Source organism: Myxine glutinosa, chromosome 13, assembly GCF_964187855.1.
Source record: "Myxine glutinosa chromosome 13, kmMyxGlut1.1, whole genome shotgun sequence".
In the NCBI taxonomy this organism is placed as follows: domain Eukaryota; kingdom Metazoa; phylum Chordata; class Myxini; order Myxiniformes; family Myxinidae; genus Myxine; species Myxine glutinosa.
Genome location: NC_136273.1, coordinates 92927237 through 92947691, shown reverse-complemented (window position 1 = coordinate 92947691; position 20455 = coordinate 92927237). Strand labels below are relative to the sequence as shown.

The following is a 20455-nucleotide window of genomic DNA, read 5'->3' as shown; positions in this document are numbered from 1 at the left end:
TCCCGCAAGGGGAGGTTCTCGTGTTTGCCGACAAGTGCAGTTGAGCTCCGTCCGGATCAGGTGTTCCGGTGGTAAAGGTATTCGGAAAGATCGGGCGAGGGAGCGACGCAAAAGGCTCTTCGAGCCGAGTTTCCCGGCGACGGTCGCAGAGCATCAAGTTGCGCATTATATTGGCATCGAATCGACAAACGCAGCCGGAGGCTGGGAATTCAAGTTGCACGGAGGCGTCACCAGCACGGGAAGGGGATGTATCGGCTGCTCCGGGCCAAAGGAGAGCTCTTCGTCAGGGTATCAACAAAGTCTCGTTGAACGCTCGAGGTAAGTGTCGTCGTTCCTACTAAATCCCATCTTTACCTCCTGATTCCGTTCATTTCAATTGATCGCGTATGGTATGCATTGGACCCGACCACGTAAATTGCATCGTCTTGATGTTGTATGGGTTAGGGTTATGCTCTACATTCGTGCCTCTTGCATCTGTCTTTGGTCTTTGTGGTGAGTTGTTAGGGTTAGGGTTAGGGTTGGGCTCTACATTCGTATCTCTTGCGTCTGTCTTTGGTCTCTGTGGTGAGTTGTTAGGGTTAGGGTTGGGGTTAGGGTTAGGGTTAGGCTCTACATTCGTATCTCTTGCGTCTGTCTTTGGTCTCTGTGGTGAGTTGTTGGGGTTGGGGTTGGGGTTAGGGTTAGGCTCTACATTCGTATCTCTTGCGTCTACCTTCGTGGTGATCACATCTCCGTAGACTTGCTCATTCTTCTTTCCCTCGCTCATGATTCCCGTGCGTGCTGAGCTGCCGTGCACTGGCTCGTAAGTGGCCCGTTGATTTATCCAACACTCTTCACTTTCTTCCTCTTTGTTCCAGGAAACAGAAGGAAAAGCAAGGGTTCGCACAAGTTCGCTTACTACCTATCGTGCCTTCTGCAAATTTTACACTTCATTCGTCCGTTAATTGCCGTGCTTGGAAACCGCTCATTGTGCGCTTTGTATCTAAGTGGCAGCTCGGGCAGAGCTCCGAATGCACCGACTTCAAGTCCAGGGAGGAGATAAATGTGCTCAAAAATCCACCTCTTGATCTCGTATTTAGACGGGCTGCATTGACCCCACATGTACATCGGCCGCATTGATCCCGCGTCTAGATCGGCTGCATTGACTTTGCGTCTAGTTCGGCCGCATTGACCCCACGTTTAAATCGGCCACATCGACCCCTTGTCTAGATCGGCTGCATTGACCCGCATCTAGATTGACTGCATTGACCCCACATCTACATCGGCCGCATTGATCCCGCGTCTAGATCGGCCGCATTGATCCCGCGTCTAGTTCGGCCGCATTGACCCCGCGTTTAAATCGGCCACATCGACCCCTTGTCTAGATCGGCTGCATTGACCCGCATCTAGATTGACTGCATTGACCCCACATCTACATCGGCCGCATTGATCCCGCGTCTAGATCGGCCGCATTGATCCCGCGTCTAGTTCGGCCGCATTGACCCCGCGTTTAAATCGGCCACATCGACCCCTTGTCTAGATCGGCTGCTTTGACCTGCATCTAGATTGACTGCATTGACCCCACATCTACATCGGCCGCATTGATCCCGCGTCTAGATCGGCTGCATTGACTCTGCGTCTAGTTCGGCCGCATTGACCCCGCGTTTACATCGGCCACATCGACCCCTTGTCTAGATCGGCTGCATTGACCCGCATCTATATTGACTGCATTGACCCTGCATCTATATTGGCCGCATTGACCCCATGTCTAGATCGGCCACAATGATCTCACATCCAGATCGGCCCCATTTGTCCCGCGTCCATATGGGCCCCATTGGTCCTGCATAAAAAATCACCCAAATTGGTCCTGAATCCAGATCGGCTGCATTGACCCGCATCTAGATTGACTGCATTGACCCCACGTCTAAATCGGCCTCATTGACCCCTCTTCTAGATCGGCCGCATTGATCTCACATCCAGATCGGCCCCATTTGTCCCGCGTCCATATGGGTCCCATTGCATTGGTCCTGCATAAAAATCGCCCACATTGGTCCTGCATCCAGATCGGCCGCGTTGACCCGCATCTAGATTGACTGCATTGACCCCACGTCTAAATCGGCCTCTTTGACCCCTCGTCTAGATCGGCCGCAATGATCTCAAATCCAGATCGGCCCCATTTGTCCCACGTACATATGGGCCCCATTGGTCCTGCATAAAAATCGCCCACATTGGTCCTGCGTCCAGATCGGCTGCATTGGCCCGAGCCTAGATTGGCTCGATTGATTCTGCGTCTACATCCGCCCTACGAATCGCATGTCGAGACCAGTCCCATTGATCCTGCATCTAGAGCAGCTCCATTGATCCCTCATCTGGATAGCCCACATTAACTCTGCGTTTGCATCGGCCTCTTCATCCAGCACCTACATCTGCCCCACTGTTCTCACTTCTAGATCGGCTACATTGATCACACGTTTTGATTGGCAATGTTGATCCTGCACTTTCATTGGCTGGCTGTATCAGTCCTGTGCCTCATTGAGCCACATTAACCCCACGTCTAGATAGACCACATTGATCCTGCATCTAGATGTGCCACATTGACACCATGTCTACAGAGACAGCATTGAGCCTACATCTAGATGGACCACATTGATCCAGTGTCTAGATTGGCTGCATTAACCTCGAGTATATATGGGCCACATTCAGCCAGTATTTAGATGGGCCATGTTGACCCTGTGTCTAGGTCGGCAGGATTGACCCCGTGTCTATATAGGGCATGTTGAACCAATGTCTATAAAGTCCGGGTTGACCCTGCATCTCAATTGACTCCCTTGATCGTGCATCTCAATCATCTATCTTGACCTCGTCTCCAAATCAACCCATTGACTTTGCGTCTATATCGGCCCTGTTGACCTTGTTTCTAAATTGGCCCCGTTGACCATGCAAATAGATCAGTACCATTGACCTCGCTTCTCAATCAGCCTCATTGACCTCACATATCGCCTCTTTTTACCAACAGTCTTGGGCAGACCCATCGACCCTACTTCTCGATTGGTGAATACCCTGCATCGAGATCAGTCACTTTGACCTGGCATCTGGATCTGCCACTTTGAACCCTGTCAGGATCAGCTGCTTTTACCCCCACATCTATATCGACCCATTTGACCCTGCATATATATCGGCCACTTTGAGCCTGCATCTAAATTGGCCACTTTGGCCTCGTCTTTGAGTCTAGCTTGGCCGTTTTGGCCCCATTGTCTAAATGTGTCGTTTTGGCCCCACATCTATGTCGGCCACATTCTTCCCACATCCAGATCGGCCACTTTCTTCCCACATCTAGATCGGCCGCTCTGGCCCCACATCTATATCGGCCGCTCTGGCCCCACATCTAGATCGGCCGCTCTGGCCCCACATCTAGATCAGCCGATCTGGCCCCACATCTAGATCGGCCACTCTGGCCCCACATCTAGATCGGCCGCTCTGGCCCCACATCTAGATCGGCCGCTCTGGCCCCACATCTAGATCGGCCGCTCTGGCCCCACATCTAGATCAGCCGCTCTGGCCCCACATCTAGATCGGCCACTCTGGCCCCACATCTAGATTGGCCGCTCTGGCCCCACATCTAGATCGGCCGCTCTGGCCCCACATCTAGATCGGCCACTCTGGCCCCATATCTAGAATGGCTGCTAGGACTCTGCGTCGAGCTCGACCGATTTGACTCCACTTCCTGATTAACCGCTTTGACTCCACTTCCTGATTAACCGCTTTGACAACATGTCTAGATCAGCCGCTCTGCCTCGGTGTCCCGTTCTGCCACATTGATCCTGTGCTTAGATCGGCAACATTGACTCAACGTGAATCCGCAGTGGAAGATGCTTCTTGACATGCACTTCAGCTTGACATGCACAGGAGGAACAAAGCCATTACTGAAAATACTAGTACAAGGACATACACTAGTACCAGCAACATAAAACAGAAAGAAGGAACATAAAGAAAAAGGGAGACAAAGAATCAGAGGCGGTGTGAACTCGTATGAAAGAAAGTGAGAACTAGAAACGACAGAGAAGACAGAGTAGCTTGACAGAGTCTAGCTTTACAAATCGAAAAAACCCTTCTCCATGCAGAGGAAGGAAGGGAGAGAGAGAGAGAGAGAGAGAGAGAGAGAGAGAGAGAGAGGGAGGGGGGAGGGGGAGGGGGAGGGGGAGGGGGGGGAGGGAGGATAGAGACAAGTGTGTGTGTGTGTCTGTGGCTAGATATATATATATATGTATATGATGGTGTGGGTCGTCGCTTTCGACGAATCCCTTCCCTTCGTTGGCATGCTCACTAAGCGTTGTGCGAAGGCTGTATAGTCCAATGCGGGACCCACAGCATCCACCACAAACTATATATATATATATGTATGTATATACATGATTGACAGAGTTAATGCACACTCGGTCATCAGACACTTGCTGTGCCATTCCATCCGATAAGTTTGGACTCTTCAGAAATTCCAGGACCTTGAAGGCACTAAGTTTGCACAACAAAATTCTGTTTGTATTAACTGCTTTTTCAGAAACTGAAAGAAAAACATCACCTTGAAAGTAATCATAATAAAACTGTGAAAAAGGAGTAGAAAGAAATTACTGAGGAAGGTAGAAAGAAGAATCATGAAAATGTGTAAAAGATCAAGAATAATAAACATGTAAAAAGTTTGAGCTCAATAGAGATATATGGTGTAAGGGGAAATGGAATGAAAATTAATTAATTAGTTGCTTCGTGAGGAGAGGAGGAGGAGGAGGAGGAGCAGGAGCAGGAGGAGGAGGAGTAGGAGAGAGGGGGATCCAGAAGTGGATCCAGAGATAGAGATAGAGAAATGAAGGAGAGAGGGGAGACACTCCTCATCTTTTATTCCCACGCTGTCTTCCCAATCTTGGCTTGCTTCACTGAAAGCTTGGTGGGTGCCTTTTGTCTCAGAAATGTGTCCGCACATGCACACTCAGTTAGGTATGTATGCACTTGATCGGTATTTTGTGCACTCTTGGGTACCTTTGTGCATTGTTCGGTGTGTTTGTACATTGTCTGGTATGTTTGTGCTTTGTCTGGTATGTTTGTGCATTGTCTGGTATGTTTGTGCATTGTCTGGTATGTTTGTGCATTGTCTGGTATGTTTGTGCATTGTCTGGTATGTTTGTGCATTGTCTGGTATGTTTGTGCATTGTCTGGTATGTTCGTGCATTGTCTGGTATGTTTGTGCATTGTCTGGTATGTTTGTGCATTGTCTGGTATGTTTGTGCATTGTCTGGTATGTTTGTGCATTGTCTGGTATGTTTGTGCATTGTCTGGTATGTTCGTGCATTGTCTGGTATGTTCGTGCATTGTTAGGTATGCTCGTGCATGGTTTGGTACATTTGTGCATTGTTCGGTACTTTCTTGCCTTGCTCGGTGCATTCATGCATTTTTCGAGACATTATTGCATTGTTAGGAATGGTGGCCACTTTTCGATATGTAAGTGCATTGTTCAGTATGGTTGTGCATTGTTTGTTATGTTAGTGCATTGTTTGGTGCGTTAGTGCATTGGTCAGTATTAGTGCATTATTTGGTGTGTTAGTGCATTGTTTGGTGTGTGTGTGTGTTAGTGCATTGTTCAGTGTTAGTGCACTGTTCGGTTCATTTTTGTGCACATTTGCGTTAGTGCATTGTTCGGTTAGAGTTAGTGCATTGTTTGATGTGTTTGTGCATTGTTCAGTCTGTTGATGCATTTTGGGTGTGTTAGTGCATTCTTTGGTGTGTCAGTGCATCGTTTGATGTGTTAGTGCATTGTTCAGTGTTTGTGCATTGTTAATTTCAGGTGCACTGTTCGGTTCATTTTTGTGCACATTTGTGTCTGTGCATTGTTCGGTTAGAGTTAGTGCATTGTTTGATGTGTTTGTGCATTGTTCAGTATGTTGATGCATTTTGGGTGTGTTAGTGCATTGTTTGGTGTGTTAGTGTATTGGTCAGTATTGGGTATGTGGATGTCCTCTGATACCTCAGGGAGATGGATGCCCCTGCTTTGCATAACCCCAGGTCACCTGTGGGCAAGGTGTAGTACCTGTTAGCCCCCCTTACTAGGGAGGGTAATGTTCCGCAGCCATACGGTTTAAATGGCAGATGTCTCTGCACATCTGGTGGATGAGAGTCCAGTCGACTCCAACAGCACGGGCGGAAGAGGGTGAATTCCCCAACGGCCAACAGAGAGACGGAGAGGAGTGGTGACCCCTTGTCTATACCACACACATACCTGTGTGTAACAGCTATAGAAAGGCAATGCCATTATTGCCCGAGGAGGCTCGACATCATCATCAGTATTAGTGCATTATTTGGTGTTTTAGTGCATTGTTTGGTGTTTTAGTACATTGTTTGGTGTGTTATGCATTGTTTGGTGTGTTATTGCATTGTTTGGTGTGTTAGTGCATTGTTTGGTATGTTAGTGTATTTGGTGTGTTTGTGCACTGTTTGGTGTGTTTGTTCACTGTTTGGCATGTTTGTTCACTGTTTGGTGTGTTTGTTCACTGTTTGGGGTGTTTGTTCACTGTTTGGTGTGTTTGGTGTGTTTGTTCACTGTTTGGGGTGTTTGTTCACTGTTTGGTGTGTTTGGTGTGTTTGTTCACTGTTTGGGGTGTTTGTTCACTGTTTGGTGTGTTTGGTGTGTTTGTTCACTGTTTGGGGTGTTTGTTCACTGTTTGGTGTGTTTGGTGTGTTTGTTCACTGTCTGGTGTGTTTGTGCACTGTTTGGTGTGTTTGTTCACTGTTTGATGTGTTTGTTCACTGTTTGGTGTGTTTGTTCACTGTTTGGTGTGTTTGTGCACTGTTTGGTGTGTTTGTGCACTGTTTGGTGTGTTTGTGCACTGTTTGGTGTGTTTGTTCACTGTTTGGTGTGTTTGTGCACTGTTTGGTGTGTTTGTTCACTGTTGGTGTGTTTGTGCACTGTTTGGTGTGTTTGTTCACTGTTGGTGTGTTTGTGCACTGTTTGGTGTGTTTGTGCACTGTTTGGTGTGTTTGTTCACTGTTTGGTTTGTTTGTTCACTGTTTGGTGTGTTTGTTCACTGTTTGGTGTGTTTGTTCACTGTTTGGTGTGTTTGTTCACTGTTTGGTGTGTTTGTTCACTGTTTGGGGTGGTCGTTCACTGTTTGGTGTGTTTGTGCACTGTTGGTGTGTTTGTGCACTGTTGGTGTGTTTGTTCACTGTTTGGTGTGTTTGTGCATTGTTTGTGTGTTTGTGCATTGTTGGTGTGTTTGTGCACTGTTGGTGTGTTTGTGCACTGTTGGTGTGTTTGTGCACTGTTGGTGTGTTTGTGCACTGTTGGTGTGTTTGTGCACTGTTGGTGTGTTTGTGCACTGTTGGTGTGTTTGTGCACTGTTGGTGTGTTTGTGCACTGTTGGTGTGTTTGTGCACTGTTGGTGTGTTTGTGCACTGTTGGTGTGTTTGTGCACTGTTGGTGTGTTTGTGCACTGTTGGTATGTTTGTGCACTGTTGGTGTGTTTGTGCACTGTTGGTGTGTTTGTGCACTGTTGGTGTGTTTGTGCACTGTTGGTGTGTTTGTGCACTGTTGGTGTGTTTGTGCACTGTTGGTGTGTTTGTGCACTGTTGGTGTGTTCGTTCACTGTTGGGGTGTTCGTGCACTGTTGGTGTGTTCGTGCACTGTTGGTGTGTTCGTGCACTGTTGGTGTGTTCGTTCACTGTTTGGTGTGTTTGTGCACTGTTGGTGTGTTTGTACACTTGGTGTGTTCGTTCACTGTTGGTGTGTTCGTGCACTGTTGGTGTGTTCGTTCACTGTTTGGTGTGTTTGTGCATTGTTTGTGTGTTTGTGCATTGTTGGTGTGTTTGTGCACTGTTGGTGTGTTTGTGCACTGTTGGTGTGTTTGTGCACTGTTGGTGTGTTTGTGCACTGTTGGTGTGTTTGTGCACTGTTGGTGTGTTTGTGCACTGTTGGTGTGTTTGTGCACTGTTGGTGTGTTTGTGCACTGTTGGTGTGTTTGTGCACTGTTGGTGTGTTTGTGCACTGTTGGTGTGTTTGTGCACTGTTGGTGTGTTTGTGCACTGTTGGTGTGTTTGTGCACTGTTGGTGTGTTTGTGCACTGTTTGGTGTGTTTGTGCACTGTTGGTGTGTTTGTGCACTGTTGGTGTGTTTGTGCACTGTTGGTGTGTTCGTTCACTGTTGGGGTGTTCGTGCACTGTTGGTGTGTTCGTGCACTGTTGGTGTGTTCGTGCACTGTTGGTGTGTTCGTTCACTGTTTGGTGTGTTTGTGCACTGTTGGTGTGTTTGTACACTTGGTGTGTTCGTTCACTGTTGGTGTGTTTGTGCACTGTTGGTGTGTTCGTTCACTGTTTGGTGTGTTTGTGCACTGTTTGTGTGTTTGTGCACTGTTTGTGTGTTTGTACACTGTTGGTGTGTTTGTGCACTGTTGGTGTGTTAGTGCTTTGTTTAGTATGGTAGTGTATTGTTCACTGTGTTAGTGCTTTGTTCGTTGCGTTTGTGCATTATTCGGTACATTCGTGCAATAGTGCATTGTTCAGTGTGGTAGTGCAATTTTTGGTGTATTATTGTATGTGTATTGTTTGGTCCATTGCTTTGGTTGGTTTGGTTTGGCCCATTGCTTAGTATGGTAGTGCATTGTTCAGTATGGTCGTGCATGTTTGGTGTATTAGTGTATGTGTATTGTTTGGTGTTAGTGCATTGCCCAGTATGGTAGTGCATTGTTCAGTATGGTTGCTATGGTAGTGCATTGTTCAGTATGATTGACATGGTTGTGCATTGTTCGGTGTTAGTGCATTCTTCGGTGTTAGTGCATTGTTCATTATGGTAGTGTATTTTTTCAGTATTTTATTGCATTGTTTGATACGCTTGTGTATTTTTAAGTGGGTTTGTGCATTGTTTGGTACTTTCTTGCGTTGCTCGGTGAATTCGTTCATTGCTCAATATATTTTTTCGTGCATTGTGCAGTATGGTAATGTATTGTTTGATTTGTTAGTGCCTTGCTCGGTATGTTAGTGCATTGTTCGGTGCGTTCGTGCCCTGTTCGTTACTTTCTTGCCTTGCTCAGTGCGTTCGTGCATTGTTGTGTTCGTGCACCAAGTCGCTGTGTGCACGTGTGGGATTGCTTGTGGCGTCCTAATTACCGTTGCTAATGACAACCACTCCCCGCACCCCACATCCTTTCCCTCCCATCACCTCCCTTCCCCTCCCTCTCCCTCCCCTCCCACCAAGGGCTCCATGAAAGGAACTTCACTGCGAATGGAAGTCAGCAAGAGGACATTTAAAAAGTTCCTTTACTAACGATAATGTGGAATCTAAATGTGACTCTAATGCTTGTACGTTGAAAAAGAAGGAATGAGAAGAAAAATACCTCCCTATGAAATGCAACATTTCACCAGCAGAGCAGAAAACGGACTCTCATCTGGAATGGCAACTATGAAAGCCAGGATGAATGCAATTGATGTGGATGGTCATAAAATCTCGGTAGAGATTGGCGAATCTTGTTATTAGAATGCCAGTCAGTATATTCCTCAAAACAAGTCCTTTATTCCCAATTGTCATCAGACTGGCGTGGGCCGAGGAGGCCAAGGTAAGCTGTTCACAGGTAGCCTGCAGCAAAATATAAACGCTTGGAACATTTCATCTTGGGACTGGTACTGCTGCAGTTGTGGGGAGAAGCAACAGCTTCACGATGGCTGAGACGTCAAAATGAGAATAAGGATCTCAGGAAGAACACACAAATCAACAAACTGGGGTGTGTTCAGGTGTTCAACTTCTGGGAGGTGTGCTACCTCAAAGATATGACTTGAAGTCTCCGAAACTTTCCAAGAGTCTCCCAAACAAAAACAAAACACACCTGACATGGTGCCTATCTGGATCGATCATGGTGATCTCATCTGTTGAAGTTTCCTTCTTTTGATGTGTTGATCAAGTAGACAAGTCCAAATGTCACATTAATTTTACAACTGACTGTAATTTGAATCAAACTTGGTAGATTGCCACGGCCATTCGTTTCCACGCACCTCAAGATACCCCAGGATGATAGGATGGCCGAGAGGTATGCACACTCAAGTCTGAGCTGTCCAGCCTGGGTTTGAATACCGACCTAGCTATAAACTGTCATCCCGGTGTTTCACAGGTAGTTGTGTGCCAACCCCTCGGAAGGATGTCTGCCAGCATCAGGAGAGATTAAAGATCCCGTGGTGTCCTTTGCGAAGAGTAGGTGCTTGTTCACCACCGGCGCACTGTCCAAGATGCGAATTCCTACCCTATAACTACTATCGGGAGAGGGATGGCAAACAGAGTATGATACACCAGTCAGTAACATACCCCACAGGAAGGTTCGTAAAGGGCATCTGGAGGCTTCCTTGTGCATCCGAATTAGTACATGATCAATTTGTAATTTGCAGTTATGTTTGCTGTTATCTAATTCGTTGCTGTGATTGTGCTGCAGGCCGAGCGAACTTCATGCCTCCGCTAACATGCCGGAGGCACGGCGCGCGGCCCTGCTCCTGTTGGCCCATTGCTGCTGCTGCTGCTTTGCTTCACTTGCTCCAGAACCGATGGCGAGCGCTTGCCGGCGGTCGACCCGGGATGTTTCCGGAGGAGCCTTCTCGCTACGCGTCCGTAGCATGGAGGATTCGTGCGGATGGGTTGTGGTAAATCCCGATCCCAGAACCAGCACCGTTTGTGCGCGCATCTCAAAAGGTGCTCACGTCTGCAGCCGGTACCGTCTGCTCGTCTGCGACCTGGAAACGTTTCCCGCAAAGTCCGGCGAACCGCAGACAGACATGTGCGCGGAACCTGCTTCGACGGTCACGCTCGCATCCCAGGCCAGGTACCTCCACCTGCGTCTCAAATGGCGGAACGTCACCGGGGAGTCGACCCCTCCTGTCCTGTTGGAGTACATTATCCTGAGCGATGCACATTCAGGATGTCGTGCGCTGCGCGCGTGGGCGCGCAGGTGCACGCACTTCCCCGGGATGATACAGATGCCACGATCATGTGACCCCGAGGGGACCGGAGATAAGGGGAGCGGCCTCCCCTCCGCGTGCCGACTCAATTACACGGGTGGTCCCGTGCGTCCCCCTCGGAGTCACGAATGTCACAACAGCTCCGAGTCTAACGGTAGGTTTTGCGTCGTGGCAGGTGGGACAGACAGACTAACGCAATTATCAGGCCCTCGAGTAACCGCAGCTGTAATTTGGTGAATGGTTGGTTGTAACACCATGTGTTTTCATAGAAATGGATCATTTACGTTTAATTATACAAAAGGGAGGTAAATGGGTGATTGGAATACCAGATTTGTTGGTGCCTTTTTATTATTATTGTACTTTAATTATTGCTTATTGATGTGCACACATGGAGGGGTCGGGGGAAGGTAAAAGAGGATGTTAGGAGGGATGAATGGAGTTTGGGAAGTTGGAGGAGGAATGTGAAGAGAGGGGATGGGTCTTTGAAGAGGTAGGACTAACGGGATAGAAAGAAAGAGGATTCGATGAAGGATGCACATGCGCAGTAATCACAAATTTTTTTTTTTTTAAATATATATACAAGATCGAGGCTCATGTAGGAGCTAACATTAATCACAAAAGGACAAACTGACACATAAAACACAAGATAAAGGGAGCGGGAGACAAGATGTGGAGAGAGAGGGAAGCACACAAGTACAACATTTGAGAGCAGGGACATCGCGAGATCTGTGGGAGGGAGGACACTGCTATAAAACACATGGACACTCCTAGGCTATGTAGGAAAGAAGACGGAATTTCAAAAAGTGTATCTGGGGGTGAATTAACGGGGGTAGAAAAGATCAAGGTTTTGGATGGGGGAAGATAAAAGATGGAGGTGAACAGCTGTTTTAAAGACCTGGAAGGAGGAGTGGGATTTTACACTGTTTGCATAGATAATAAATAAACAGTTCCAACTGAAGTTAATTTATGATGGACGAATAGGAGGGTGGCTAGTGGTGGGGTTGGGGGTGGGTGGGGGTCTAGGAGGGATGGGGTGGGTGGGTCTACATAATTGCTAACCAGGAGTTGTATTAATGCTTAAGGGTCACAGGACAAACACATGTAATTTGGAGTACGTGCTCCCTTTAAAGTACCCCTCGCTGTGCCTTCCCATAAATCATGTGCTCGAAGGTCGAAGTTACCGCTAGGTGGAAGCAGAGCCCGCTGCGTGCGTCGTGGCGCAACATCGGTGCGTTGTGGTTCGTACAAACGTTAAGCGTCCGCTTGGAAGGGTCGTTAGTCTGCGAGGACTTCCCTTGCGCGCTCGTAACATCCCACAGTGCCTCTCATAAGGTGTACACCGTCGTGCGTCAGCGCACTTGTCATAATTACCAATTCCTCGTTGAGCCCAAATTTCCACCGGGAGAGCAAATCACAAACGACATTAGTCCTGGAAAACCACTTCGGAAATGCCGATGCCCTTTTGATTGAGAATTCTACTTGGTAACTTTTTCCTTCTCTGCCCTTTATAAGGAGTGAGGTCCAATGGGACCAAACTTCTGCCCTTCCACGACCACGATACTCCTCCACTTCCCCCTGGCCTCGGGCAGCTCTCTCCACTCTCCAACTACCCTCACCTCATTGAAATCCTTCCTCACACAATCCTCCCATCTCCACCATGATCTACCTCCTTTCCTCCTACCTTGTTTCCTCAACCTATCAGCTCCCTCAACCTATCAGCTCCCTCAACCTATCAGCTCCCTCAACCTATCAGCTCCCTCAACCTATCAGCTCCCTCAACCTATCAGCTCCCTCAACCTATCAGCTCCCTCAACCTATCAGCTCCCTCAACATATCAGCTCTCTCAACCTATCAGCTCCCTCAACCTATCAGCTCCCTCAGCCTATCAGCTCCCTCAACCTATCAGCTCCCTCAACCTATCAGCTCCCTCAACCTATCAGCTCCCTCAACCTATCAGCTCCCTCAACCTATCAGCTCTCTCAACCTATCAGCTCCCTCAACCTATCAGCTCCCTCAACCTATCAGCTCCCTCAACCTATCAGCTCCCTCAACCTATCAGCTCCCTCAACCTATCAGCTCCCTCAACCTATCAGCTCCCTCAACCTATCAGCTCCCTCAACCTATCAGCTCTCTCAACCTATCAGCTCCCTCAACCTATCAGCTCCCTCAACCTATCAGCTCCCTCAACCTATCAGCTCCCTCAACCTATCAGCTCCCTCAACCTATCAGCTCCCTCAACCTATCAGCTCCCTCAACCTATCAGCTCCCTCAACCTATCAGCTCCCTCAACCTATCAGCTCCCTCAACCTATCAGCTCCCTCAACCTATCAGCTCCCTCAACCTATCAGCTCTCTCAACCTATCAGCTCCCTCAACCTATCAGCTCCCTCAACCTATCAGCTCCCTCAACCTATCAGCTCCCTCAACCTATCAGCTCTCTCAGCCATTATCACTTCCACTACCCAAACCAAGTGTCCAGCCCAATTGAGCCGGATTTGTCTTCACCAATCTCCCTGTCAAGCTCACCTGCACACCAAGCTCACCTGCACACCAAGCTCACCTGCACACCAAGCTCACCTGCACACCAATCTCTTCCCTAATTTCATCCATCCTCCTTTTATCCACCCTCTTCACTTCCGCAATCCTCCAAACTTTATTCACGTCAGTCCTGGTGGCTTTGTACTTCCCGTTATCATATACATGGTATGAACGTTGTTTGTATCGGAATAGTTTGAAATAATAAGAAAATCATAATACGAAGGGTCTGATCTACGAGCAGGATATCGGTACACACACGATGGCTGTGGTCTAAGGTTGGATCCCATAGGTGTACAGCTTCATGGGGTACGATAAACTGTTGCACAACATGTGAACTGTGCCCTCACCCTGACGGGTCATGTGAGTCACTTAGTTCGTCTGAAACAACAATCTCACATTGAAATAGAGCCAATCACACTTTGCTTGAAATTAACTGTCTAGTCTGGAATATTGTCGCATCTATAAAACTGTTACCCTAGTGTTCCACAGGCATGGCGATTCATCAATGTGTGTACCATCCCCCAGATGGTTGTTTAACTGGGTATCCCATCTGCTCGCATTACATAGTGGACGTTAAAGATCACACGGTGTCCTTCGTGAAGTGGAGGCAAGCTATCGCCGGCACCATGGAAAATTTACATACTCATGCCCCAACTACTGCTGAGAAGCCAATGGAAAACCAGCCCAGTATAACCCTTGCCAAGAAACTGCTTGTAGATTACCAATGCTCTGTAAACAGTGTGTGTGTGTGTGTGTGTGTGTGTGTGTGTGTGTGTGTGTGTGTGTGTGTGTGTGTGTGTGTGTGTGTGTGTGTGTGTGTGTGTGTGTGTGTGTGTGTGTGTGTGTGTGTGTGTGTGTGTGTGTGTGTGTGTGTGTATATATATATGGGATGTACATATATGTTATATTGAAATAACATCTTTATGATGTAGCGCTGTGGGCTGGTTTCTTCCGGAGCATCGCAGACAGGGCGGACGTTGTGGCGGTGACGTCACAGCATTGAGTCATAGGTTGGAGCACGAAATTATATATTACTAGCAACGGTACCCGCCCTACGGGCGGCGGGGCTTCAATTGGGAGGCCCAAATGAAAAGACTAAATATCAGAAATTGAAGGCTTTTTTTCTTTTAAACGATTGATATAAATATCCGTTAAATCTCGATCGGTGCAGCCGTTTGTCCGGCACCCGGTGCAGCGATCGGTGCAGCCGATCGGTACAAACGTGCACTCCCACACTGCCACATTCTGCTGATACTTGCTCCGACATGACGTTGTTTTCCCGGGTGCCGCACAAACGGCTGCACCGATCGAGATTTAACGGATGTTTATATAAATCGTTTAAAAGAAAAAAAGCCTTCAATTTCTGATATTTAGTCTTTTCATTTGGGCCTCCCAATTGATGCCCTGCCCGAATGGCGGGTACCGTTGCTAGTCGTCACAATGGAAATATTGTCACAATGAACGTTATGCGAACGCGAATGTTATGCCGGAGTCCAAACCTGAGAATGCTGGAGACCAAAGCTGAAATTCGGAAAACTAAATAGCCTATTTTACTCCTGGAGATCCCAGGATTACCCACCCAAAATATCGTTGTGATCGGTTCAGCCGATTTTGCGGTACCTTCGAACGGACAGACAGACGGACGGACATTTAGTGCATTATAGTAAGATTTCATTACTCCCCAATGACATCCAGACTGACCCCATGTTGTGCTAGGAGGAAGCGAGAGGTAATGCACCGTGTGGCAGACAGTGCTTATCGGTCCCGGTAAAGTGTAGCAAGGGTTGTATGGGACACCTTACTGGCGCTTTCTCCACTCACAATGTGGAGTCGCATAAGTACTGATATTATTATTACGGAAGCGGGGTTCGGATGTTACCACGAGGGGGGTTATCGGACTCTCTCCCTGACCTCCGGACCTGAGGCCGCCAGCCACGGATAACTCCACTAGGAAACTGCTGACGCAGATTGAAATCTCCAAACCGAGCAGGGTCCTAGCTCCTTAACTATCGCGTTACCATACCGGTGGTTTTGGTGGTCCAAATTGGGGAACAGCGCCGTCAATGTTCAGTCATTTAATTAATACATTAAGAATGTGGAAACGGACGTTGCTGAAATTTGGAACATACTAGGGCATTGCCCGTACGTGGGTGCCCGTTCCTTGCCAATGCCCGTACTATATATATATCTAAAATTATATCCCCCCCCCTCTATTTACATGAAATGGTTTGGTCCATTCGCAACGACCACAGAACCCCCCCCCCCTCTATTTACATGCAATGGTTTGGTCCAAAGCGAACGGTTTGGTCCATTCGATGTGATTCGATGATTCGATGTGAATGGTTTGGTCCATTCGCAACGACCACAGAACCCCCCCCCTCTATTTACATGAATGGTTTGGTCCATTCGCAAAGCCAAAGCGAACGACCACAGAACCCCCCCCCCCCTCTATTTACATGAATGGTTTGGTCCATTCGCAAAGCCAAAGCGAACGACCACAGAACCCCCCCCCCCCCCTCTATTTACATGAATGGTTTGGTCCATTCGCAACGGCAAAGCGAACGGCGAACGGCTAAATCGCCATAGCTCGGTAAGTACTTGTCCGATTAATTTCAAACCTTGAAAAGGCACATCCTCGGGTCCCCAGCAATATACCTGGCAAGTTTCAAGTATATCGGACCGGTAGTTGTCGAGAAACAGCGGTCACAGACAAACGTACAGACGTACAAACGTACAAACGTACAAACGTACAGAGATTACTGGAATTATAGATAGATTACCTCAACATACAAAACATTTACTTCTGAAATATGCAGCCAATTTCATCCAGTAGAAGGGGAGAAACGAATTTTCAGTCCCCATGTTAAAGCTGCGTACAGATAAACAATCCCATATAAAGGGAGGGATGCTTTGGGTCTCCCTTGATATGACTGAGTGAACCGTGGATGAACATTGGCTATCGTTACGAGCAAATTTGTGGAGGAAAATTGTCCTGTCTATCTATTCATACACACTACATCGAACCAATTAAGGAAAGGACGATCAAGCATGTTTAACGTATGCTTTTTTACACACAACAAACATTTGTTCACAATCAAAAAGCATGTAGCAATCAGGAGACACATATTTACTGGGCAATGAAAGACACAACAGAGCAGCAAACTTATTGCCTGAACACTTATGAAGCCTCTTCGGCGATCTTACTTACTCTATACACAGTACTGGCGCACTATCAGAAACATTCCCGGCCCCATGCCTGACTCGCTGCAATGCAGCCTGCCCACCGCAGCTTGGCCCAGCTATAGCGCAGCTCGTCCAGGCTCCAGCGCAGCTCACCCAGGCTCCAGCGCAGCTTGTCTTGGCAGGTGATTTTTCCTTTTTATGAACAGCGCAGGCAGCTTCCTTTTCACTCGGCTCCCCAGGGCGTTCCAACAGCAGCAAACTGGTCCTGGGTTTTGCCTTTTAAGCCTCTCTGGGGTGGGCGGAACCATGTGCGGGCAAACTTTGTCTGGGGTGGAGTTCCCGGGGTCAGAGACCAGGCCACACCCTTTGACCTGGCATGGCTTGTCCCATTGGCTGCAACTCACAGCTGCCCTCAAAGAGGTTGTGATGAACTCCACCAACTACTCCGATGAAACTAATCAACAAACCGCAGTCTTTGTTCATCTTCCATTGGTGGTACTTGACATTGTTGTCCGTGGTGCCCATGTAACTATGGTTATGTTGATAAGGAATGGCAGGCTTGGCAAGCGCTAGCCAGGTGCTTGGTAACTAATCACGCCCCGGGTTTTCTTCTTTTCAGTTTAGTGTTAAACAGCAGGAGCGACTGTTTCAAAAATAAATCAAACGTGTTTGTGGTTTATAATATTTTTACTTCTGGTAGGGGATGCTGCCACCAAAACGGCACGACAACATGTTTGTACTCATTAACGTGCCATTTGTTCAAGGAGAAAAAACCCTCAGGGAGACGGGATATTTTTTAGCCGCCATTGGACTTAGTCCAAAACCAGGGCTTATGGATTGGGTCTTGTCTGTCCGACCGTCCATCTGTACATGTGTGCGTCCGCATATCCCGGACCATATCCTATAGATGTATGTACCGATTTATGATAGATGTATGACTTGCACAGTCACTCTGTGCAAGTCGCCGATTCTGGATACAGCAAAAGAGCCCCAGACCATCACGCGTCCTCCTCCATGTTTGACAGTTGGTGTCACACACTGAGGAACCATCCTTTCGCCGACTCGACGGCGTACAAAAACCCTGCGTGATGAACCAAAGATTTCAAATTTAGATTCATCGGTCCATAACACCTTCTTCCAGTCTTCAGTAGTCCACTGGCGGTGCTTCATGGCCAAGGCAAGCCTCTTTTTCTTATTTTGCCATCTTAGCAATGGCTTCCTTACTGCCACTCGACCTGTCAAACCTGCAGCTGGCCAGACGGAAGCCTGCTTTATGGCAGAGTGGCCAGACGGAAGCCGCTCCTCAGTGAAAGACACATGAAAGCCCGCTTGGAGTTTGCAAAAAAGCACCTAAATGACTCTCAGACCGTGAGAAACAAGAATCTGTGGTCTGATGAAACCAAGATTGAACTGTTTGGCTTCCGTCTGGCCACTCTGCCATGAAGCCCAGATCGGTGGAGTGTTGCAGTGATGGTGGTCCTTCTGGAAGTTTCTCCCATCTCCAAACAGGATCTCTGGAGCTCAGCCAGAGTGACCATCGGGTTCTTAGTCACCTCTCTTACCAAGGCCCTTCTACCCCAATTGCTCAGTTTGGCCGGGCGGCCAGCTGTTGCAGCGTCACTTGCAAAGTTATGCTATTACCTCCGCCACCAAAGGTGGATGGAGCTTATGTTTTCACCCTTGTTACTTGCCGGAAAATATTCCGGCAAGTATGTTGGTTGGTTGGTTTGTCTGTATGTTTGTTTGTGCGAAGTACTACACTACTGGTCAAAAGATTTAGAACACCTAAATTTTTCCAGTTTTTATTGAAATTTACCCAGTTTAATGTCCAGTGAATAACCTGAAATGGTACAAAGGTAAGCAGTAAAAACTGCTCGAGGTTTAAAAAAAAGTTTAGGTTAGCAAAAACGGGAAAAGATTGTAAATTACACAGTTATATTGTAAAAAAAAAAAAAGGCCTTCTTCAGGGAACAAGTAATGGGTTAACAACTTACAGCTGTTCTGCAGCAATGTAAGTAAATTAAGCCTTGAAAGTTGATGCAAAATTCCTGCAGGTGTCCCAACCTCTGCTGATTGCTTGATTACAAACCCACTGTCTGTATAAAAGCAGTGTTGGAACAGACTGTTATTACACCCTCTGCAGCATTATTTGGACAATATTGCACTGCAGGAAGTAGTATATTGGAAACTGGAGGAAACCTTGGTAGGAAGAGGTGTGGCAGACCCAAAGCCACAACAGAAACAGAAGACAAGTTTCTGGGAGTCAACAGCTTGCGTGATAGGCGGCTCACAGGACAACAGCTTCAAGCACACCTTAACACTGGTCGAAGTAAGCAAGTCTCAGTTTCAACTGAGAAGAGAAGACTTCGAGCTGCAGGTTTGACAGGTCGAGTGGCAGTAATAAAGCCATTGCTAAGATGGCAAAATAAGAAAAAGAGGCTTGCCTGGGCCATGAAGCACCGCCAGTGGACTACTGAAGACTGGAAGAAGGTGTTATGGACCGATGAATCAAAATTTCAAATCTTTGGTTCATCACGCAGGGTTTTTGTACGCCGTCGAGTCGGCGAAAGGATGGTTCCTCAGTGTGTGACACCAACTGTCAAACATGGAGGAGGACGCGTGATGGTCTGGGGCTCTTTTGCTGTATCCAGAATCGGCGACTTGCACAGAGTGACTGGCACCCTGAATCAAAAGGGCTACCACAGCATTTTGCAGCGCCATGCAATGCCCTCTGGTATATGCCTAGTTGGTCAGGGGTTCATCCTACAGCAAGATAATGACCCTAAACACACCTCCAGGCTGTGTCAAAACTACCTTCGAGGAAAAGAACAAGACGGTAGGCTTCAAATCATGGAATCAGCACAGTCTCCAGACTTGAACCCTATCGAGCTGGTTTGGGATGAACTGGACAGAAGGGTGAAAGCAAAGCAACCGACAAGTGCAACACATTTGTGGGAACTTCTGCGACAGTGTTGGGAAGAACTTCCCAAACAATATTTGATTTCCATTGTAGAAAGAATGCCACGAGTGTGTTCGGCGGTTATAGCTGCAAAAGGTGGCTACTTTGCTGAGTCAAAAATTAAAATTAAATTTTGTTCAACAAAATGATTGTATGATTTATTTTTGGAATATTTTTTTTTATTGGATTTATTTTTGGATGTTGGATTTATTTTTTTTATCTCCAATCGTTTATTTGTTCTATGCTTAATTTCAGAGTACATTGAGACATTAAACTGTGTAAATTTCAATAAAAACTGGAAAAATTGAGGTGTTCTAAAACTTTTGACCGGCAGTGTATGTATATATGTATATACTGTATATATATATATATATATATATATATATATATGCATGTCATTTTCTTTCAAAATCAGATCCAAGTTGGCCAACTCGTGGCCATATTGTTAATGTAATGTGTCCCCAACCATTTCTTGAACATGCATGGTCCGATTTTGTTCAAACTTGGCACAAGCACAGTATATGATAGCATATACAGTCGGACCCCGCTATTCACGGTTCCGCTACTCACGGGTTCCACGTATTTGCGGTTGATAAAATGCGACCTGTTTCGCTATTCGCGGAAAAGTGTCCCGCAAATTCACGTTTTTTTCCATTAGCGGCCGTGTTCTGTGAATGTGCGGTTTTTCAGGGTGTAATTTTTTTTTTTCACGAGCCGGTAGCTTTACACATTTATAAAACCCATCTTTCACCAGCCATGCATTAAGATGCTGGACATACGCAAAAACATCTACGAGCCACGAGCATGACCTGATTCTACATTCACT

General features: G+C 47.2%; 1 protein-coding gene across 1 annotated transcript in view; it reads left to right on the top strand.

Annotated features, from left to right (window-relative positions):
• The first annotated feature begins 284 nt into the window (after nucleotides 1-284).
• The window catches only part of LOC137438406 (adhesion G protein-coupled receptor B3-like), a 413438-nt gene continuing 393267 nt past the window's right edge, over nucleotides 285-20455 (top strand). The window contains 2 exon segments of the mRNA XM_078767712.1: nucleotides 285-318; nucleotides 10431-11104. Coding sequence (XP_078623838.1) covers nucleotides 10459-11104 — 646 coding nt within the window. The 5' untranslated portion in view covers nucleotides 285-318; nucleotides 10431-10458.